The sequence below is a fragment of the Mobula hypostoma genome, chromosome 8 (genome assembly GCF_963921235.1).
Source record: "Mobula hypostoma chromosome 8, sMobHyp1.1, whole genome shotgun sequence".
NCBI classification, from domain to species: domain Eukaryota; kingdom Metazoa; phylum Chordata; class Chondrichthyes; order Myliobatiformes; family Myliobatidae; genus Mobula; species Mobula hypostoma.
Genome location: NC_086104.1, coordinates 75,410,218 through 75,433,934, shown reverse-complemented (window position 1 = coordinate 75,433,934; position 23,717 = coordinate 75,410,218). Strand labels below are relative to the sequence as shown.

At 39.2% G+C, this 23,717-nt stretch overlaps 1 protein-coding gene across 3 annotated transcripts; it reads left to right on the top strand.

Annotated features, from left to right (window-relative positions):
* Positions 1 to 181: 181 nt before the first annotated feature.
* ndufaf5 (NADH:ubiquinone oxidoreductase complex assembly factor 5) lies at positions 182 to 23,304 on the top strand. Of its 3 annotated transcripts, XM_063056137.1 has the most exons (11): positions 182 to 439; positions 5,549 to 5,589; positions 5,732 to 5,795; positions 6,575 to 6,622; positions 7,272 to 7,375; positions 7,571 to 7,610; positions 12,889 to 13,086; positions 14,172 to 14,232; positions 16,683 to 16,766; positions 19,103 to 19,185; positions 22,304 to 23,301. In XM_063056137.1, the coding sequence occupies exons 1-11, from the start codon at positions 224 to 226 to the stop codon at positions 22,391 to 22,393; spliced, it is 1,029 nt and encodes a 342-aa protein (XP_062912207.1). In that variant the 5' UTR covers positions 182 to 223; the 3' UTR covers positions 22,394 to 23,301. The 3 variants fall into 3 exon arrangements, with proteins under 3 accessions (XP_062912207.1, XP_062912208.1, XP_062912209.1); XM_063056138.1 differs by lacking the exon at positions 6,575 to 6,622 and having other exon boundaries at positions 22,304 to 23,304; XM_063056139.1 differs by lacking the exon at positions 6,575 to 6,622 and having other exon boundaries at positions 5,732 to 5,813; positions 7,242 to 7,375; positions 22,304 to 23,304.
* The last annotated feature ends 413 nt before the right edge of the window (positions 23,305 to 23,717 follow it).

Here is a 23,717-nt window from a genome sequence, read left to right as displayed (position 1 = left end):
AATGCACGCAGTGCGCCGTAAATTATGAACGACACGAATAAAATGGACCAAATTTAACCGTGTTCAATTAACGACCCGGGTTGGATGTTTACTCCCGAACACACTTTAATTAGAAGGGGCATATTCCCCGTGTTATGTGTGGTGGAGTCGGAGGCGCCCGGGAGGAGGTTGGGAGAGCGCATGCGCGGGAGCGGCGCTCCGCTGATGCCGGAGTTGTGAAGGGATGAGCGGGGGGTTGCGGGTGGCTTTCGCCGTTCTCCGGTTGCTGGGTAGTCACCAACGGCTTGAGGTCTCGCTGCCCTGGACGAGCTGCCGGCGGAATGTGGCCTCGAGAACAAGGAGCTCGATGAACGTGTTCGACCGACGAATGAAGCGGCGACAGAAGAATTGGGCAGTATCAATGGACGAGAACAGGCAGTGTGATTACCTGAGAGAAGAGGTGAGGGGCTGCGCCCACTCCTTTCTATCCAATGGTCTTTAGGTTGTAATTGTTTTATAATGTCCAAAAGGTGTTTTCAAATAAAAGAATCACACACTTTGTCAGCAGGTCAAGTGGTGCCTTTGAAGGGAGAAAATAGAGATTTGAAGGTCAATGACGCCTTGTCTTTTAGGGTGCTTCCTGTGCCCTGTGTTACCTCTCTGTGAGGATTTTGGGCTTCTAAGTTGTTTAATTTTTTTCATTATATTATTGATTAGTCTATGCACTATTTCTATGTCTAAACCACAGATTAAAGTCACCCAATCTGTGTTTGCTCGTCATCACTATCCTTGACACCAACATTATATTGTGGATGCAAAGGATATGAATTAAAATTAGGCAAATCTGATAGTATCAATACTGGGTGGACGTAAGGAGTTGCAATGGAGAGAACGTAGATGAAGGTGAGAAAAAAAGTTTGGATTAGCAATCTTTCACCAGAACTAAAAGCCATTATGAAGATTTTCTAATGTTAACTCTTTTCAACTTCACAATGCTGCTTGGTTCTGGAGTTCACCGTATTTATTTTGGAACTCCAGCTTCTGCAGTGCTTGTATTTCTGTTAAATCTTTCATTGATATTTTATTCTCTTCTGCCGCACCCCCTTCCCCTTTGACAAAATCTCAAGTCCTATTCCCCCAAACTAAATGGCCTTCTCTCTCCTGTTTTGCATCATTCACCTTATTTTTGTATTCCTGACTTGGGTTACAAGAATTTATGCCTCTTAATTTCGGATATTTTGTGAGTGGGTCAGTGTTAGAGTGAGGAGTTCAGGCTTTGGCGAGGAGAGGTGAAGGCTATAGGTAGATTTAAATTTAATTTTTTATTTTTATTGCACGGTTAGGATGTTAGGCAGGATAGTGGAATACTCCTCTGAAATGTGGGAAGACAGGGGGACCTCCAGTGTCCCTGATCACTACAGCTGCAAGGTATGCATCCAACTGTAGCCTCTTACAGACTGTATTGATTAATTTATTGAGATACAGTGTGGAATAGGCCCTTCTGGCCCTTGGAACCACGCCGCACAGCAATCCGCCGATTTACTCCTAGCCTATTCACAGGGCAATTAACCTACCAACTGGTATATCTTGGGACTGTGGGAGGAAACTGGAGCACCTGGAGGAAACCCATGTAGTCAGAGGGAAAACGTCAGTGGCAGAAAGTGAACCCAGGCTGCTGCCACTGTAAAGCATTATGCTAACTACTCAGGAATTGGAGCTGAAGCTGGATGAACTCAGGATCAAATGCCGTACATTCTATTTACCTAGGGTGTTCTCATCTGTGATCCTGACTGCTGTTTACATGCCGCCAGTGGCTGACTATAATTAAGTGCTTGAGGTACTGCATGATGCCGTCTGCAAGCAAGAAACAGTCCATCTCGACACATTTCAAATCATAGTCAGAGACTTAAGTCAGGCTCGTTTGAAGAAAACTGCCCAATTACCATCAGAGGTCCCAATACACTAGACCACTTAAGATAAGGAGTGCTTACCGTTCCATGCCCAGGCCGCACTTTGGGAAATCTGATCACTTGGCTGTCCTTTTCCTGCTTGCATACAGGCAGGGACTAAAGAGCAAAGCTCCAGAGATTAGGACAACACAGAGGTTGTAATGGATTTTATCAAAACAGTTGTTGGTGAGTGTGTCCTCACAAAATCATTGAGGCTTCCCCATTTGGAAGCCCTGGATGAACTATGAGATCCACAAACTACTGAGAGCCACATCAGAGGCAATCAAGTCTGGTGACAGGAGGTCCAGGTACAATCTCTGGAAAGGCATCTCATGGGTGAAGTAACGATTCTGGACCAAAGTCGAATCAATGAAGGATGCTCAACATCAGTGGCTGAGCTTGAATATGATCGCCTCTTAGAAAGTTAAATCAGGTGACATGGGAGACAACAGAGCTCTGGTTCCAGATGAGCTCAATGCCTTTTATGCTCACATTGACCATCAAAACATGGAGGAACTGTCACAAATGCCCACATTCATTCTCTGAAGCTGAAGTGCAGGCAGCCAGGAGGGAGAACCCATGAAAAGTACCCAGCCCAGATGGAGTGCTGGACTTGAACTAAAGACCTGAGACCAGTGTTGATCACCTGGCAAGTGTGTGCACTGAGATCTTTAACCTCTTGATTTGGCAGTGTGTGGTACCCACCTGATTCAAGCAGGCTCCAATTACACCTGTGCCCAAGAGCATGGTGATCTACCTCAGTGACTATCATCCTGCAGCATTTGCGTCCATAATGACCAAGTGTTTTGAGAGGTTGGTGATGAAACATCAACTACTGTCTGAGAAGCGACTTAGATCAGCTCCAATTTGCCTACCAAAGCAACAGGTCCACAGCAGATGCCATCTCATTGGCTCATCATTCAACCCTGGAACATCTGGACAGCAAAGGTGCATACATCAGGATGCTCTATTGACTACAGTTCAGCATTAAATACCATCATCCCCTCAAAACTAATCAGTAAGTTCCAAGACCTTGGCCTCAATACCTCCTTGTGCAATTGGATCCTCTATATCCTCACTTGCAGACCCAAGTCAGTTCAGATTGGCTGCAACATCTCCTCCATGATCTCCACCAGCATAGGTGCAACACAAGGCTATGTGCTTAGCCCCCTGCTCTACTTGCTTTACACGAATAACTGTGTGGCTAAGCACAGCTCCGCTGCCATATTCAAGTTTCTTGATGACACAATTGTCATAGGCCAAATCAAATGTTGTGGCAAATCAGCATATAGGAGGCAGATTGAAAATCTGGCTGAGTTGTGTTGTAATGTCAGCAAGACCAAGGAGCTGATTATTCAGTTCAGGAGGAGGAAACCAGGGGTCCATGAGCCAATCCTAATTGGAGAATCAGTGGTGGGGAGGGTTAGTCCTGAGGAGTTTGTGGAGATTCGGTATGACATTTAAAGCTTTGACAAACTTCTATGGAAGTGTAGTGGAGAATATATTGACTGGCTGTATCACAGCCTGGTATGGAAAAACCAATGCCCTTTAACAGAAAATTGTACAAAAAGTAGTGGATATGGCCCAGTCCATCACCAGTAAAGCCCTCCCAACCATTGAACACATCTATATGAAAGCAGCATCTGAGAACAGTGACCCCCACCACCCAAGACATGCTCATTTCTCGTTGCTGCCGTCAGGAAGAAGGTACAAGAGCCTCAGGAGTCACCCCACCAGGTTCAGGAACAGTTACTACCCCTCAACCATCAGTATCTGGAACTGAAGGGGATAACTTTACTCAACTTCACTTATCTCATCATTGAAATGTTCCCATAACCAATGAACTCGCTTTCAAGAACTCTTTATCTCATGTTCTCAATATTTATTGCTTATTTATTTTTTTTATTATTATTTCCTCTTTTTGTATTTGCACCGTTTGTGATCTTCTGTATTCTGGTTGAATGCTCCAGTAAGGCAGTCTTTCACTGATTCTGTTCTGGTTATTCTTCTATAGATTCATTGAGAATGCCTACAAGAAAATGCATCCTAGGGTCACATACGGTGATAATAAAATTTACTTTGAACTTTCGATCATTTGAGAGACTGGGGGGGGGGGCGGTTGGGCTGAGGTATTTACACCCAAGGTGCAGGACACGGCTAACTGGATAACCATCAAGTGGGGGAAAGGGGAAAGACAGCCAAAGCAGAGTACTGCTGTGGTTGTTTTCCTTAATAACAAATTTATTGCTTTGGATACTGTTGCAGAGAGGGTGGGATAGATGATCTTATAGAGAAAAGCCATAGTGGTCAGGCCTGTAGCACTGAGTCTGGCTCTGTGGCTCAGAAGGGAAGAGGGGAGAAAAGGCGAACTGTAGTGATGTGGATTCAATAGTTAGGGCAACTGGTAGGAGGTTCTTTTCAGGAGAATGAGTTTTCCGATGGTACGTTGCCTCCTGCATGCCAGAGTCAGGTATATTTTGGATCAAATCCACGGCATTCTCAAGTGGGAGGGTGAGCAGCCAGTGGATGTGGTTCATATCGGTATTAATGACATGGGTAGGAAAGGTGATGAGGTCCTGCAAAGTGAGTTCATGGAGTTAGGTGCTAAGTTAAGGACAGGACCTCCAGGGTTGTAATCTACCCATATCACATGCTGGTGAGGCCAGGAAAGGGAAACTAATGCAGTTTAACATGTGGCTAAGGAGATGGTGCAGGAGGGAGGGCTTCAGATTTTTGGAACTTTAGATACTTGTTTTTAAAAGAAATCATTAAAAAAATTGTAAATGCAAATTTAGTTTTGGATAAGGAAACATTTGGAATATTTAAAATACTGAAATATTTTAGATTTAATACTAATTTTAATTAAAATATTTTCTAGATTAGAAGCATTGATATTTGCACATTAATTGCTTGATCTAGCTCTTTTCTATTTAGAAAATTCTCGTCCAGAGTTGCCTCCTTAATACATCATGAAAAAAATTGTACTTAACTGTAGGTGTTGTAAACTCTGTTCATTATCTTGTCAAGAAGTAGCAAGCAGTGATTTGTTTATAAGTAAACATTAATGGGCAAGAATACCATTCATGATTGCAGGACCATTTCTTGCTGAGTGTCTTTACGATATAATTTAGTTATTGTAACCAAAGAACATCTGTATCTTGTATTTATTAATAATTTCAAGTTTTCAATAAAGCTGCTGATTTCACTGTTAAATTCCGCAGACTGCTTTTTTCTAGTTTCCAGTATAGGCTGAGGTTCTCGTGCATGTATTATGTTGATCATGGTGTCAAAGTAATGTCTGTAGGTCCCTGTAATAATGTTTTGTACGTAATACCACTCTGGGAACAGCCATAACTTATCTGGTTGAGTCCACAGCTCAATGTTTCTGGCGGGAATAAATAATAAGACATTTTGGGGGCCAAACTGAATTCCCTTTTTCGACTTAAGTGTGCATTATCTTGGATACATACTGCTGAGAACAAGCACAACTGTAACTTAGCTTGTTCTACCATTGAATGAGATTTTGGCTAACCTGTTGTAAAACAAATCATATTTTTACATTTTTAGATATAATTATTCAGCTTTGCAAATGATCTATATCACAATTTTGCAATTTACAGGTTGGAAGCAGAGTTGTGGACAGAGTTTTGGATATTGTCAGGTAAGTTTGAGTCTGCTGTGTTACATTTTTGTCTTTAATTGCAGACCACCTATATTTCATAATCTTTTCCCACAATGTTAAAGGAATATAGTTCAAAAATGTGTATGAAATTTTATTAAGATATGACTTCTCTTTTCTTTAGGACTTTCCCAGTTGCACTGGATATTGGATGTGGTAAAGGCTATATAGCAGGATATCTAACCAAGGTAATTGCTCAGAGGTTGGCAAAATGGTTTCAAAAAATCAGTTTTCATGCTCAGTCGAGGCTGAGTTTCATATCTAAGACTTGGTGTTTCAACTGATTGGGGAAAAAAAATATGTTAAATTGGAAATCTCAACCTGTTTGCTTTTGGGCATAAATCCACTACAAATTGACAGTTTTAATTCCCTTTGAGTATGTTTTGTATATTGTGATGGAGGATATTGCAAAGCATAGTATCTGTAATACTGTAAACTTAATCTTGGATTAAAACTAAAGTCAGTGAGATATTCCTGTCTCTTCAAACACTGTACTTTTGATTTTGCATCTTGACGTATTTGTACACTGCTTACATTTCTGTTGTATTGGTGGTAATACTCCTGAAGTTAGGAGATGAAATGGAAAAGCTTGCAGCATCATTGAAAAGTAACAAAACAGCAATGAAGTAAAATCTAGGTAGCTTGATGTATAAAATTTAACACCTTTATTTGCTATGTGATGAAGGAAGTTGAACAAAAGCTGACAATCCTTTTACAGTAACATACATGCAGGAGGAACTCAGAAGGTCAGGCTGAAACATTGACTGCATATTCATTTCTTGAGTTCCTCCAGCATTTTGTGTGTGTTGCTTTGGATTTCTTGCATCTGCAGACTTTCTTGTGTTTAATTGCTTTAAAATAGAAGCTTTTATTAAACATCTTCATTTAAAGATATTTGAATGAATATTTTGGAACCTGTTTGAAAGTAGTTGGTTAATATGATTTCATCTTTTTTCTGTTGTTACAGGATACAGTTCACAAACTCTATCAAATAGATACTGCAGGGAATGTTTTGGTAAATTCACAGTGGGATTTCTTTGCAATTCATTACCTTCATTCAAGAGTAGCCTATTAGTTATAAATGTGCATGCTTAGCCTTTGCAATTATCAGTTTATATAAAATTAAGATGTAATTTAAAAGAATTAACAAAGCTTTATGGAATAATGTGAAGCATACAGTTTTTAGCATTGCTTGCAATAGAATTGTTTAAATCTGCTTTCCTTTTGAATATGTACATCTTAAAACATAGGTACATTACCTTATAGCAAATGATTTCCCACTGATAAATGTATTGCTATACTAGTGTTTTCTATAGTGGTATAAGAATTGCATCTCCAGTTTTATTCCTGTCACACTTGTCTTTATCTGGAGACCCAAAATGGAGAGTGGTGTTTCTTCCCCACCCCTCCTCAAATGAGTAGTGAATAAAGCTGGAGAGCAAGAGAACATTTTGTCCATTGTACATCCAGTAGAAGCAATTTCAGAGCTGTATTTGTCTTGAAATAGATTGGAGCATAAAATAATAGAATAAGGTCTGGGAAGGAGAAAGCACATTGTATTTATAAATGTAGAAATGTTCCTTTTATGCACTGGTTAAGTGACAACAGTACCTCTTAAGCAGCTAAACTTTTAGAGCTTTATTGCTTTAAGTATTCCTTTACAGAAATGCCCAGTTGAGACTGAAATTCCCACTTATCGTGTCATAGCAGATGAAGAGTTCCTTCCCTTTCAAGAAAATACATTTGATCTCATTCTTAGCAGCTTAAGGTATGTGAGTAAGGAACCATTTTTGATAGAAGAATTATGGCCACAAAATTATATATAAATAATGTCTCCTGAGAGTGGAATGTGATTTTATTTGAATTTTGCAAAAATAGTTTTTTTCTGTAAGATTTAAAATTAAATTTTATCTTTAATAACTTAATGCTCTAAAATAATTAAAATTTCCTCTTTCATTTTTAGCTTGCATTGGGTGAATGACCTCCCAGGAGCTTTCAAACAGGTGAGAATGCTTTTACCACAATTCCAAATGAGTAGTTTAAAAGTAAGTGGTTTATAAAGTGTGCTGTACAGTGATGCCTCAGATGCTTTATTTTATATGTGCTGAGGCACATTACCATATTTATAAACAAAGGCTGAAGATACAGGCATATTTTCCATGTAGTTCATTTTTACAAATAATTCAATAATTTTTAGTCGGGTAGATAGGATATTCTGCGGACATGAAAGAGGCACCTGAGTTGTATGTTGCCTCCCAGGTGCTAGGGTTAGGGATGTCTTGGATTGAGTTCACAGAATTCTAAAAGGGGGAAGGTAAGGAGCCGGAAGTTTGGTGCATGACGATATAGGTTGGAAAAGGGATGAGGTCCTGAAGAGAGAATATCGGAAGCGAGGTAGGAAGTTAAAAAGTGGGACCTCAAGGGTAGCAATCTCTGGATTGCTGTCTGTGCCATGTGCTACTGATGGTAAGATTAGGTGATCTGGCGGATGAATTTGTGACTGAAGAATTGGTGCCGGGGGCAGGGTTTCAGATTTGTAAATCATTGGGATCTCTTCCGGGGAAGGTACAACCTGTACAGAAAGGACAGGTTTCACCTGAACTGGAGGGGGATCAACGTCCTTGCAGGCAGGTTTGCTAGAGCTGTTGGGGAGGGTTTAAACTAGTTTGGCTGGGGTTGGGAAACAGAGTGATTGGGCAGAGGGTGGAACAATTGGTGTACAGGTAGATGAATACAAGTATATGTGTGTAGAGAATCTGTGAGGAAGGATAGGTAGAAGATATTGCAAAATTAGAGTCAATGGGATAGATTGAAGTGGGATACAAGAAGTGTCAGGAACAAAGGTGATGAACTTGGAGCATGTGTCAGTACATTTAACTACGATGTGGGCATTTCAGAGTCTTGGTTGTCATAAGAGCAGGGAAGGCTGCTGGACGTTTTGGGGTTTAGATGTTTCAAAAGGGACAAGGAGGAAGGTAAAAGAGGTGGGGGAGTGGCATTGCTGGTCAGGGATAGTATCACAGCTGCATAAGGGGAGGATTTTGTGGATGGATTGTCTATTGAGTCAGTTTGGGTGGATATCAGAAACAGGAAGGGAGCAATCACTCTTTTGGAAGTATTCTATAGACCCCCTCTGCCAATAGCAGCAGAGACACTGAGGAACAAATCAGGAGGCAGATTTTGGAAAGGGGGAGCAAAAATAACAGGGTTGTTGTCATGGGGAACTTCAACTTCCTTAATATTGTTTGGCATCTCCCACATACAAAATGTTTGGATGGGGGAAACTCAAGAAGGAGTCCTGACTCAATATTTGGTCAGGCTGACTAGAAGAGAGGCCATACTGGATCTGGTGCTAGGTAATGAGCCAGGTCAGGTGTCAGACCTTTTGGTGGGAGATTATTTCAGACATAGTGACCATAACTCTCTGACATTTATTATAGCCTTGGAGAGGGATAGGAGCTGATGGTATGAGAAAGTATTTAATTGGGGGAGGGAGAATGATGTTATTAGGAACTGGAGAGCATTAATTGGGAATGGATGGAGTCGGAAATGTACAACAGAAATATGGTTGCTTAAGGAGCGCTTGCATGGGGTTCTGGATAAATTTTTTCCATTGAAATAGGGAAAGGATGGTTGGGTAAGGAAACATGGATGACAAGGAATGTGAACATCTGATCAAAAGGAAGAAAGAAGCTTACTTTAGCTTTTGGAAGCAAGGATCAGACAGGGCTCTAGAGACCTGCAAGGTAGCCTGGGAGGAGCTGAAGAGAGATAAAAAGGCATTGGTGAGTAGAACAGTCCATGTTCCAAGCCTTCCCCAGTAATGCTCCCCAACTTTTCCTCTGGTACATTGAAGACTGCATTTGCACTGCCTCATGCACCCATGCTGAGCTCATCAATTTCATCAACCTTGCCTCCAGCTTCCATCCTGTCCTAAAATACACTTGGTCCATTTCTGACACTTACCCTCCCTTTCTTGATTTCCCTGTCTCCATATCTGGAGACAGCCTGTCGACTGACATCTTTTGTAAATCTACCGATTACCATGGTTATCTTGAGTATACCTCTTCCCACCTGTTTTTGTTTTATAAAAAGCTATTCGCTTTTCTCAGAAGAGATGAAGGAACAGGATGTAGCTTTCCTTTCCAGGATATCAGATGATCTCATTCTTCAAAGAACAAGGTTTCCCTTCCTCCACTATTGATGCTGCTGTCACCTGCATCACCTCTGATTCCCAAACTTCTGCACTTACCTATCTTCCTGTTGCTTTAATAGTGATAGAATTCCTCTTGTCCTTACCTACCACCCTGTGAGCCTCTGCATCCAATACTTCATCCTCTGCAACTTCCACCATCTCCAAAGGGATCCTACCTCCAAACATACCTTTACTTCCTTCCTCCCTCTCTCCCTCCACTTTCTTCACAAATTGCTCCCTCCATAATTCCCTTGTCCATTCATCCTTCCTCATGAATCTCCCACTTGGCACTTATCCCTGCAAGCAGTCAGACTGCTACACCTGTCCATTCACCTTCTTCCTCACTTCCATTGAGGGCACCAAACAGTCTTCACCTGTGAAACTGCTGGGGTCATCTATTATGTACGGTGCCCCCCATGCGATTGGTGAGACCCATCGTAAATTAGCAACTGCTTCCTCGAACACCTCTGCTCCATCTGACAATAGAAGAACTTCCCGGTGGCCAAGCATTTTAATTCCGATTCCATTTCTAGTTTGGACATGGTGCTGCATGGCCACCTCCTTGAGGCCATGCTCAGGGTAGAGGAGCAACACCTGGTAGTCCGTATGGATAGCCTCCAACCTAATATGAATATTGATTCCTCCTTCTGCTTTAAAAAATATATATTTTCTCCCCCTCCCCTGTCCTTCTATTCCCCACTCTGTCCCCTTAACTCTTCTCATTGCCTCTCACCTCCCCCAGGTCCCCTCTTCTGACCCTTCCTCTTATAGTTCACTCTCCTCTCCTATCAGACTCCTTCCTCTCCAGCCCTTTACCTTTCCTACCCACCTGGCTTCACCGATCACCTTCTAGCTATCCTCCTTCTCCTGCGCCCACATTTTTATTCTGGCATCTTTCCCCTTTCTGGGCCTGAAACGTCAACTGTATTCATTTCCATAGGTGTTGCCTGACCTTCTGAGTTCCTTCAGCATTTTGTATGTATTGCTTTGGATTTGCAGCATCTGCAGAATTTCTAGTGTACATGTAAACATTTTTCCCTCAAGACTGGTAGCTTCTTTCGTGCTTGTCAGTTTCTCTAGTTTGGTTATATCCAATTCACCTTAAGGAAATGCATGTAATAACAGAACTACCTGTGCCAGCAAGTTAGATGAAAATCATGCTGAAGAAAAGCCAAGTTATTATGACCTCTTGATAGATCTTTAGAGTTCCAAATATTTCCAGGATTTCAGATTTATGTGGTTGTGGAGGGAAGAAAGGAAAACACTGGAATTTGTAATGCAGAAATAGCTTAAACCAACCTATTAAGATAGAAGTGATTACATTTGTTCATGAAGAAATTGGATCTTAATGATGAAGAGGGATTGGGACAAAATGAAGTTAAGTTGGAAAAGCAAGCAAAACAAGTTCAATCAAAAAAGCAAACTTTTAAATATATTTACGAATTGTTCAACAAACCATTAAACATATTGGTGAGTATTTACATATACTCTTGTCACGTACCCCGTGACGGGTTAAAGAACCAGCAGAAATAGAAAACACCTTGGAGTCTGGTATTGCTATTACCTAATACTATTTATTAGTAACTACGCAATACAGTAATATAAATTCAGATATATCAAACAGGTTAGCATGGATTTTATGTATATAAGTGTGGAAATATAGAAACCAACCTTCAAGCCTAGGTGTAATTGGATACAGTCTTAACGGTGATAAGTAAAGTTCAGTTCATGGTATTGAGTTGAGTAGTGATGGAGAGAGAGAGGTTTGAGTCTTCAGGTGAGCTGATGCTGTCGATCTTCCCGTTGTCCTCTGAAATCCTTTAGAAGTCACCGAATGCGACCACAATCAAGGGGACCGTACTTCTGTGGTGGAATTATCAACCCAGGCGAGAGTTGGACACACTAATAACTCCCCACCGGTCACACCTTTTCCACACTCTGAGAGTCACTGATTGATCCGCCTGACCGATCCTCCAAACCCCCACCTTTCTGTGGGCACACAGAGCTCATCCAGTGTCCAAAACCACTGACCTATTTATCTCACCATGCTGAACACCAGCTGTCCATCAAGTAGCTCCTCCCTTCTCTCTCTGTAAGAACACAGAAGCTGACAGTGTCTTTGTAAAAGTGTAAACATGCTGCAGAGAAACCATAACACCCTCTCAAAGCAGTCTTCGCTTCTCTCTCTCTCTCTCTCTCTCTCTCTCTCTCTCTCCCCCCTCCCCCCCCCTCTAAAGGTATAGTCTATTAAAATATGACCCCTAGGGGTACATAACACTCTATATTTAGAAACAATACTTGGGAATGGGGTGGTAGCAGAAACATGCAGCTACTTTGTGATATTGAAAATGCATGTGGGTCCCTGTAAGCACCTGAGGAATGGGAAGAAGAGTACAACTAGATAAAATATTCCATTGGAAATATTTTGGAAGTTCAACAACATAATATCAAAATGAGATTGTTTTAGACCCCCGGAAGGGAATATTTTTGCATTTGTCAAGTAACAGTGTAAAAGTTGGTCTTATCTCCGGCCAAACCTCAGGAGTTCATAAGAGGTTGAAAATCTGTGCATTATAAGAGAGGAATGGACTGTCAATTCAACTGAAACTGTCAATTCTAATTTGTAATGGAAAATCATTCTCAGGAAATTTCTCAGGGAAGTCATAGTATTTGGACAAGGAAAATAAATGGGTATTCATACATGCTGATTTTTATGACATTCAAAAACAAACTAAATAAAATTATTTAAATAATCAAACTGGTTAATTGCCGCTACCTCCATCAGTTCATGCACAAATAGTGCTTTGGATTGGGGCTGAAAATAAATATTCTTGAAAAATTTATATTTTAAAATTAAGACTTTAAGCTATTAGCAAGATGGTCCTGAGTAAAAGGAGATTAGAGCTGCAATATTGATCATTGGTTTTAATATTTTAAACCATTTGAGATGTTTTTGCTTCTAAATATCTCAGAACTGTCACTTAAGCAAAATAGTTTTAGGATGTGCACAAACAAATAGGTTGACTGACCAGTAATTTTTGGTGAATACTGACTGTTCTGCTAACAATGGTTATCATCTTCTCTAGATTCATTTTTCCTTGAAACCAGATGGAGTTTTCATTGGTGCCATGATGGGAGGGGAAACTTTGTATGAACTTCGTTGTTCTCTACAACTAGCAGAACTGGAACGTGAAGGAGGATTTGCACCTCATGTATCACCATTTACTGCTGTGACAGACCTCGGGAATCTCTTGGAACAAGCAGGATTCAATATGCTAACTGTGGTAAGGCAAATAACTTTTTTAAATTATTTGTAGTTTACATTAATAAGAATAGTGGGGAGAATAAATGAAATTTGAGCCCTCTATTAATTATCATGTTAATGTTATGCCATTATACAAAGTATCAATTGACATGATTAATTCCTTGTAAAATTTACTTATTTAATGCTCATGTTCATGAAAGTTAAAGGGGTGTAACTAATTTAAGATTGTATGGAGGAATTCTGTCACCTTTATCTTGGCCATGCCAGCCCACCTTTGTTCCTACTGTTACCTCTGCAGATCAGTCAAACACATGTTTACTATGAAATACAGAAATAAAGACAATCAGCTGATGTTCTAATAACCAGAACAGTAGAGCACATGAACAGCCCTTTCACCCAACAGTATCTCTGCTGAATATGATGTTGAATTAAACTAATTCTCTTCTGCCTGTATATGATCTACACTCCTGTTCCCTGCATTCATACATCTATCTAATAGCCTCCTTCACGGCACTATTATATCTACTTCCACCATTCCTGGGCAGCTCATTCCAGATACCTGATCCACACATCACCTTTAAACTTGCCCTCTAAGTTGAAGTGCATGTTCTCCACACTTGACATTTCTTCCTTTTGGTGGGGTGGCGGGGGAAGCGGAAGATCTGGACTGTATACCCTATCCATGCCTTCCATTAACTTGCAGCTCTGTCAGGTCTCTTAGGTTCTGCTCCATAGAAAGCAACACATTTGTCCCACCTCTCCTTTATAGGCCATCCCCTCTAATCCAGGCAGCATCCTGGAAAACCCCTTCTGCATCCTTTCCAAAGTCTTCACATCTTTCTAATAATGGGCATCTGGAATTTCGCACAGTATTCCGAGTGCAATATAACTAAAGTATTACACAGCTGTGTTATACTCAATGATCCAACCAATAAAGGCAAACATGCCTTATGCCTGCTGTACCACCCTTTCTACTTGTGTTGCTACTCATTAATTTGAACATTGTCTTAGCTTAAGTGTTAAAAGGGAGGAAAGTAGGGAATATTTTACAACTATAAAATTTGTCAAGCGCTTTGCAGGATTCATAAGTATTTTTTTCCACAGGACATTGATGAAATCCAGGTCAACTATCCAGGAATATTTGAATTAATGGAGGACTTGCAAGGTTAGTTTTTTGTATTTGGTAGTGTACAATAGAAATACATCGTATCATGTTTAATATACTTTAAAGGATTGCATCGCATGAAATTTTATTTTGAAAAGATTGTACATTTTATTTGATGTGAATTGACAGGAAAAAAATCTAGTTACGTCATGGATCATTTGTTTAGTTTTGAGAAAATGAAGTGGAATATTGTGAATTGTTTTTTTTTAAAATCTTTTTATTGAATAAGTATACAAAAAGGTAAGCCATATAAACATTAATACAATGTTAAAATATAATAAAATTCCAGAAGGTATCAATACCAAAAAAAAACTACAAACAATGTAATTTAAACATAAGAAACCAAGATAACATAATAGTATACTAAATTTTATATATATCAATAGAAAAAAAGAAAAAAAAACCCACCGTGCAACTAACTAAAAGCAAAGCAAAGCAATGGGCTAACTTGAAACCAAACAGAGTTAAACTTAAAATCACGTCGTCAATCCCGACCTCCATTAAAAACAGTGAAAAAAAAACAAGGGTATATATTACATTAAATGAAAATATCGAATAAAAGGTCCCCAAATCTGTTCAAATTTACATGAAGAATCATAAAGGTTACTTCTAATTTTCTCCAGATTCAAACATAAAATCGTCTGAGAGAACCAAAAAAAGGTAGTTGGAGCATTAAGCTCTTTCCAATGTTGTAAAATACATCTTTTCGCCATTAAAGTAAGAAATGCAATCATTCTACGGGCTGAAGGGGAAAGATTACTAGAAATTTTAGGTAGTCCAAAGATAGCAGTAATAGGGTGAGGAGAGATATCTATATTTAATACCTTAGAAATAATGTTAAAAATATCTCTTCAAAAAGTTTCCAAAGTAGGGCAAGACCAAAACATATGAGTTAAAGAGGCTATCTGCCCCGAACATCTATCACAAAAAGGATTAATATGCGAGTAAAAACGCGCTAACTTATCTTTGGACATATGTGCTCTATGAACCACTTTAAATTGAATTAGGGAATGTTTAGCACAAATAGAGGAAGTATTAACTAATTGTAAAATCTGCCCCCAATCATCCACAGAAATGGTAAGCCCCAATTCCTGTTCCCAATCTACCCTAATCTTATCAAATGGAGCTTTCCTAAGTTTCATAATAATATTATAAATCATAGCCGATGCACCTTTCTGACATGGATTGAGGTTAATTATCGAATCTAAAATATATGTAGGAGGAAGCATTGGAAAGGAAGAAAGTATAGTACTTAGGAAATTTCTAACTTGTAAATATCTAAAAAAATGTATTCTTGATAAGTTATATTTATTAGATAATTGTTCAAAAGACATAAGGGAACCATCTAAAAATAAATCCAAAAACCGTAAAATACCCTTAGTCTTCCAAGTTTGAAAAGCGCGATCCGTAAAAGAGGGAGGAAAAAATATGTTACCTAAAATAGGAATCGCTAACCCGAATTGATTAAGATCAAAAAATTTTCTGAATTGAAACCAAATGCGCAAAGCATATTTAACTATCGGGTTAGACACCTGCTTAAGGCGTTTCGAATCAAAAGGGAGAGAGGAGCCTAAAATAGAGCCAAGTGTATAACCCTGAACAGATTGTAGTTCCAATGCTACCCATTTAGGAATAGATAGTATATCCTGATCAAGTAACCAAAATTTCATATGTCGAATATTAATAGCCCAATAATAGAATCTAAAGTTAGGTAATGCTAAACCTCCATCTCTCTTAGCTTTCTGTAAATGTATTTTACCCAGTCTCGGATTCTTATTCTGCCAAATAAATGAAGAAATTTTAGAGTCAACTTTATCAAAGAAAGATTTTGGAACAAAAATTGGTAATGCCTGAAACACATATAAAAATTTAGGCAAAAAAAACATCTTAACTGCATTAATACGACCAATCAAAGTTAAATATAAGGGAAACCATTTAGATGAAAGTTGAGTAATATGGTCTATTAATGGTAAAAAGTTAATCTTAAATAAATCTTTATATTTACAAGTAATTTTAATCCCAAGATAAGAAAAATAATTATCAATCAATTTAAATGGAAATTTATAATATAAGGGAAGATGTTTATTAATCGGAAAGAGTTCACTCTTACTAAGATTTAATTTATAACCTGAAAAAAAAACCAAATTGTGCTAATAACTCTAAAACAGCAGGAATGGATTTCTCAGGATTAGAAATATATAAAAGTAAATCATCAGCATAAAGTGATAATTTATGGGACTTTAATCCCCGAGTTATCCCAGTAATATTTGAAGATTCTCGAATGGCAATTGCAAGAGGAGAATATTGTGAATTGTTTGAGTGTAGGAAAACATAAAACCCTCATATTATAGAATTGCAAAAGGAAACCTTTTAACCCAGTGATCTGAACCTAGATACATAATGTGATTTCTTTTAAATCTCCTGATAGTTTTACATCTCTAAATCTGAAGGTATGGGAGAGAGCAATTGTGCTTGGTCCAGAAAACCTATGTTGCACCGGGACACAATGCTGGCAGCTGCAGCAATCTACAAAGGTGAGTTAATAAAAAAACTGGAAATGAATCTGATATTTGGTATGAGTTACACACATCAAAGTTGCTGGTGAATGCAGCAGGCCAGGCAGCATCTCTAGGAAGAGGTACAGTCGACGTTTCAGGCCGAGACCCTTCGTCAGGACTAACTGAAGGAAGAGTTAGTAAGAGATCTGAAAGTGGGAGGGGGAGGGGGAGATCCAAAATGATAGAAGACGACAGGAGGGAGAGGGATGGAGCCAAGAGCAGGACAGGTGATTGGCAAAGGGGATATGAGAGGATCATGGGACAGGAGGTCGGGGAGAAAGACGGGGGGGGACCCAGAGGATGGGCAAGGGGTACAGTCAGAGGGACAGAGGGAGAAAAAGGAGAGTGAGAGAAAGAATGTGTGTATAAAAATAAATAACGGATGGGGATCGACTTCTCTAACTTCCGCTAATGCCCCACCTCCCCCTGGTACCCCATCTGTTATTTATTTTTATACACACATTCTTTCTCTCACTCTCCTTTTTCTCCCTCTGTCCCTCTGACTGTACTCCTTGCCCATCCTCTGGGTTCCCCCCCACACTTGTCTTTCTCCCCGGACCTCCTGTCCCATGATCCTCTCATATCCCCTTTGCCAATCACCTGTCCAGCTCTTGGCTCCATCCCTCCCCCTCCTGTCTTCTCCTATCATGTTCGATCTCCCCCTCCCACTTTCAGATCTCTTACTAACTCTTCCTTCAGTTAGTCCTGACAAAGGGTCTCGGCCTGAAATGTCGACTGTACCTCTTCCTACAGATGCTGCCTGGCCTGCTGCGTTCGCCGGCAATTTTGATGTGTGTTGCTTGAATTTCCAGCATCTGCAGAATTCCTGTTGTTTGGAATGAGTTAGATGTCTAAGTTTAAAGAAGGTGCAGATAAGTCAGCATTCCTGCTTAAATAATGGTTAGTATTTTCTTATTAATGTTAGCAAATGCCCTCTGTTTAAATATTCCAAACATGAAACTGAAGCATTTGCAATAATTTTATGAGAAATCCCAAGTGGAAAATGCTCATTCCCTGCATTTCCATGTTACAGAAACTGGTCTGGTCAACTTAATTTATTCCACATGCTCAAGAAATGACAGAGCGCTGTGGGATCACACAGCATTCCGGGTGTCATACTGCAGTTTAGCATTTAAGAATGAGCTATGCTCCTTGCTTGCTGTTTTGGTATCCTTACACTCCAGGTTATCAGGCAATGCAGATAATGGTCCAGCAATGGCCTGCTCATTAAAAGCAGGACATATCTTGTTATAGGAATGAATTACCACTGACCGACTCTCAGACATTGTCAAAATAATGGCTCATGTCAATAATGGTGCTTTTGTGAAATCTTCAATAATATTCACAATCTAGCACAAAAATAAGTAGACATGGCTTATGAAGGAAGTTGGGGTTAGGTTCAAAGGGGAGAAATATAAAATTGCCAGGAAAAACAGCAGGCCTGAAGCGCGGGACCAGTTTAGAATTGTGTGAAAGAAAAAAAAATTGGGCAAACATGACTTGTGGAAGAAAGCTGTAGGAACATATCAAAGCTTTAACAGTCATATTTTAAATATCTGAAAATAAAATTGAGTGAATGCAAATATTGATACCCTACAATTACATATGGCAAAATTTACAAATAGGAGCAAAGAAATGTCACAATATTTTATCTCCAAGATAATTTTTGAAAAAGCATTTCAATTCTGAACAGTTGCTCAATGCTTTCTGGATGCAGTCTAGAGTAATTCTCCAACAAATGTTTCAGTTTTCATGTATGTGCAAACAAGTATTGAAAAAATGGAAAAACGTAATATGGTAGAGATATCACAACAAGAGAAAATCTGCAGAAGCTGGAAATCTAAGCAACACACAGAAAATGAGGGAGGAACTCAGCAGGCCAGGCATCATCTATGTAAAAGAGTACAGTTGACGTTTTGGGCCAGGACCCTTCAACAGGACTGGGGGGGATAAAAGATGGATAGATTTAAAGGTGAGAGGAGGGAAGGGAGAAACACAAGGTGATAGGTGAAACTGGGAGGGAGAAGGGTGAAGTAAAGTGCTGGGAAATTGGTGAAAGAGATAAGAGATATATTTATCTCTTGTGCAAGATGAGTCCTAAAATCAGAGATTCCCAACTCGTCTTAATTTGCTAGTTATGTTTTAGCTTAATATTGTGTGTTGTTATTTCAGTTAGATTTCCAGATGGTTTTCTCTTAAATCAGTTTCAATCTGTTTCAAAGTGACAGCAGTTGTTGATGGTTAACTAAGGTAAAACATTAACATTTGTAGCATTTGTACCAAATTAAACTCATTTAATTGTCTCATCATAGAGATGTATGGCAATGATGATGGATCTGTGCCAGCAACATTTCAAATTCTTTATATGATTGGTTGGAAACCCCATGAGTCACAGGTAAGGAAATTTCTTGCTTTTTTTCTAAGTGGGGGAATAAAACTTCAGTGTATGCTATAATTTGGTCCTATTGTCATATACACAGATATTGAAAATTAAATGGTTTAAAATTCTGTGGTTTTGTGTAGAAGCATGCAAAGTATTGTAGAATTATATCTAGGGATTGCAGCGTCTTTTATATTTTTTTAAAAAAATAATGTATCCTCTTTTCCACCATTTAAGCTCATTGAAATGTAGTTTGATATTTTGTCGTTGTTGATATATAAATCCCAGTGGCTAATTTGCATACAGGAAGCTCAAAAAATTGTAATGTCACATTCACCAGGTAATGCATTTTTGTATTGTTTGATAAAGAATGACCTGGTCATATGAGATAACATCCTTGCCCGTCAAAGTAGAGGTTGTGGTCCTGAGAACTGTTCGTGAAAGACTTGTCTATAAGTTAAGGATGTATCGAGTTGGGGGTGATGTATTAGCATGGATAGAGGATTGCTTAACCAGTAGAAAGCAAAGAGTTGGGATACATGGGTGTTACTCTGGTTGGCAGTCAGTGGAAAGTGGGTTGCCACTGGGGTCAGTGCTGGGCCCTCAACTGTTCACGATATACGTTAACGATCTGGAAGAGAGAACTGAGTGCAGTGAATTTAAGTTTGCTGATAAAACTAAATTGAGTGGAAAAGCAAATAGTACAGAGGATACAGAGAGTCTGCAGAGAGATATAGATAGGTTAAGTACGTGGTTGAGAGTCTGGCAGATGGAGTACAATGTTGATAAATGCTTTGGAAGGGAAAATGGAAGATCAGATTATTATTTAAATGGTAAAGATTGCAGCATGCTGCTGTGCAGAGAGACTTCGGTGTGCTTGTGCATGAATCGCAAAAAGTTGATTTGTAGGTGCAGCAGGCTATCAAGAAGGCAAGTGGAATGTTGGCCTTCATTGCTAGAGGGATTGAATTTAAGAGCAGTGAGGTTATGCTACAACTATACAGGGTACTGGTGAGGCTGCACCTGGAGTACTGCATGCAGTTCTGGTCTCCTTACTTGATGAAGGATATACTGGCTTTGGAGGTGGTGCAGAGGAGGTTCACCAGGTTGATTCCAGAAATGAGGGGGTTAGACTATGAGGAGAGATCAAGTCACCTGGGACTGTACTCGCTGAAATTCAGAAGGATGAGAGGAGATCTTATAGAAACATATAAAATTATGAAAGGGATAGATAAGTTAGAGGCAGGAAAGTTGTATCCGTTGGTAGGTGAGACTAGAACTAGGAGGCATAGCCTCAAGATTCGGGGATTAAATTTAGGATGGAGATGAGGAACTGCTTTTCCCAAAGAGTGGTAAATCTGTGGAATTCTCTGCCCAATGAAGCAGTGGAGGCTATCTCAGTAAATATATTTAAGATAAGGTTGAATAGATTTTTGCATAGTAGGGGAATTAAGGGTTATAGGGAAAAGGCAAGTAGGTGGAGATGAGTCCATGGTCAGATCAGCCATGATCTTATTGAATGGTGGAGCGGACTCGACAGGCCAGATGGCTTCCTCCTGCTATTTCTTATGTTTCTTAAGAATTTTCTGTAAGTAGGAAATAGACAATTTCCTCCATATCATAATATAAAATCTTTTTAACCTGGACAGCCCTTGTAGATTGATTTGCAAAGAACATATTGGGAAGATCAGCAAAACTGATAAGAGCTGTTGCCAGAAGTGAACTGTGACACATTTGAATGTAGCCCAGGTGGAGTTACTGGGGGTGCTGATGTGCTGGTCAGTGAGAAAATTGTTGTCAGCAAGTGGCTTGGGGTTTGTAATGTTTAACCTGATTTGAAGGTGAACTTGGAAAAGAGGGTATTTTGTTTATATGGTGACCTCTGCATTGTTTACTGGTGAAAAGATTCGAGTACTGTACCCAAGAGAGTCTGGGAAATAGATTTTTATGTCAGGCCTTCTGTAGCTTGGGGATGTCTCTGTCGAGCTGTGGTATTTTTAATGCAGGTCGAAGAGCTGGAAATCATATATATAATATTTGTTCAAAAAGATGTCACCTTTTTTTTGCCCCAGATTTCTGGATTCAAGTCTCTGTAGTTGGACTTGTAACCATTTGATTGGGGTGACAAGTGTGATTACACAAGTCAAGGAAATAGGCCACCTGGCTCTTTAACCTTGCCCTGTCATTTGAATATGGTCATAGCTTACCAATGCTAGCCTCAAGTCTTTTGCACCATTCTCCCTTAACCCCCAATTCTTTGATCTTTCAAATTTTTATTAAACTCCACTCTAATACAACTAGTGATCTAGCCTCAATCCTGAAATCTATGGAATGATACAGAGTGGCTCAGGAAGCGACCATTCTGCTCGTGACCGTGTAGGCTTTACTGAGAGGTTCTCACCACTTTTTTCCGTAGCAAGTTCTAATAAAATATGAATAACTACTGCATGATAGATCACAATTATTTTTCCCCATATTTAGCAGCATCTTGCATTTGACCTTTTTGTACAACAGAACAACAAATTTCATGGCATATGTCAATAATAACCTGATTCTGAACCTGCATTTTAATAGTTTTATTTGAATTGTTAACTTGTACGTTATCCTTTTGATTTGCTCCTTGCATTGTATAAATCAGTCTTGATTTCATATAAGCAATAGTTTTATGTTGCTGTGCCTAAAACCAGTGAATGGAAATTGACCAGTTAAGCCCAAGTTGATATTTACTTAGTAATGGGATAGGTCATGTGAGTTTAGTCATTCTTATTTAATGTTACAATTCATTGGAACTGAGATAGCCCTGTTTGTATTTGTTGTACAATATAATTACATCTTTCTAGGTTAATTGGGTTCTACATAAAATAGACCCCTTAATGTGGAGATGGGGAAACTTGAATTATGCAATGATTATAACAAGTTAAGATTTTGTTTGAAAGCCTTTTCAAAATAGAATGTAGATAAGAACAATCATTTGGGTATCTTTTAGAATTTGAAATTGTGGCTAACTACTACTTCACATTTCAAAAGTATATTTTCTTGATAAGTTGTATACATTTTCAGTATAGCTGGATTACTGTATTGTGCATTATTGTACTACATATTGTGTACTAAATTCATCACTTTTTTTTTCCAGGCTAAGCCAGCAAGGAGAGGTTCAGCTACATTATCAATGGGTGATATAGGAAAACTGTCTGAAATAATGAAAAAGGATAAAAAGTTTTAAAATTGTGGTAGAAATAATATGGATCATTTCAGAAAATCTGCCAGTCAGGTGCTGATAATATGGCACACTTAATTTTACTATTGGATATTAATTGTATAAATGTAAACAGTAAAATTGTCATTTTCAAATTGGACTCCAAGTTTTATTTTCTTAGTATGTCAAGCTGTGTTTTCTTCACATGATGAAAGGATAATGATTTGTCCTTGTGCATTGCATATGTTTTCAGGCTAGGCTTCCCTGATGTATACAAGTACAACATGGAGTGATGTGCATTAAGATTTTTCGGTCATCTTTCCCTGATGGGGCACTCAGATGAGATGTACACAAATATACTGACATAGAGAAATAATGAAATCTGCCAAAGTGCTAACCAGTTCAATAGACAGAGCAACCGGTATCCAGGTCGTGTCTGATCTAAGATGCACATCCAACTTATCAGGAGAAAATAGGCCAGTCAACTTAAAATAGTCCCTGTTGGTGTTCTGCTGCCAGCAAACCTCCTACTCCTGTTTATCTGGAGATCAAATCAGTAATGATGCTCTGGAGCCCCCACTCACTACAGGACTATAGAAGGAAGAATCCAGAAGTCCATGAGCCAGTCCTCATTAGGGGAGTGGAGGTGGAATGGGACAGTAATCTTAAAGTCCTTGGTGGTGTCATTGTAGAGGATCTGTCCTGGGACCAGCAACATGATCACTCAATATTAAACTGATTCCACAACCTATGTACTTCCTTTCAGGGACTCCGAAACTCATGTTACAAGTATTATTTATTTGTATTTTGTGTATTTGCAGTTTGTAATCTTGCAAGTTGTCTGTCAGTCTTTGTGTGTGGTTTTTCATTGTTGTATTTCGTACGATGAATGCTTGCAAGAAAATGAATCATAGGGCAGTACACATAGACAATAAATTTACTTTGAACTTTGAACCCATTTTCCTATCCCTGCCAATAACATTCTCTTCATCCATTCCCTGGTTACCTTTTGCTAATTGACACGCAAAAATTTATGAAAGGGGTAAGACGGGAACATGCATTTAGAACACAGATGAGAAGGAATTTCTTCAGGGCATGAAGGGATAGGGGGAGAAGGCAGGAGCTTGGGCCCAAGAAGAAAATTGAATCAGCCTTGATGAAATGGTGGAGCAGATGTGATGGGCCAAATGGCCTAATTCTACTCTAAGATCTTACAGTCTATAGCCAGAGCGTGGTCAATCTGTGGAATTCATTGCCATGAATGGCTGTGCAGGCCAAATCATTGAGTATATTTGAAGCAGAGGTTGACAGGTTCTTGGTTAGTCAGGGTGTCAAAGGTTACAGGGAGAAC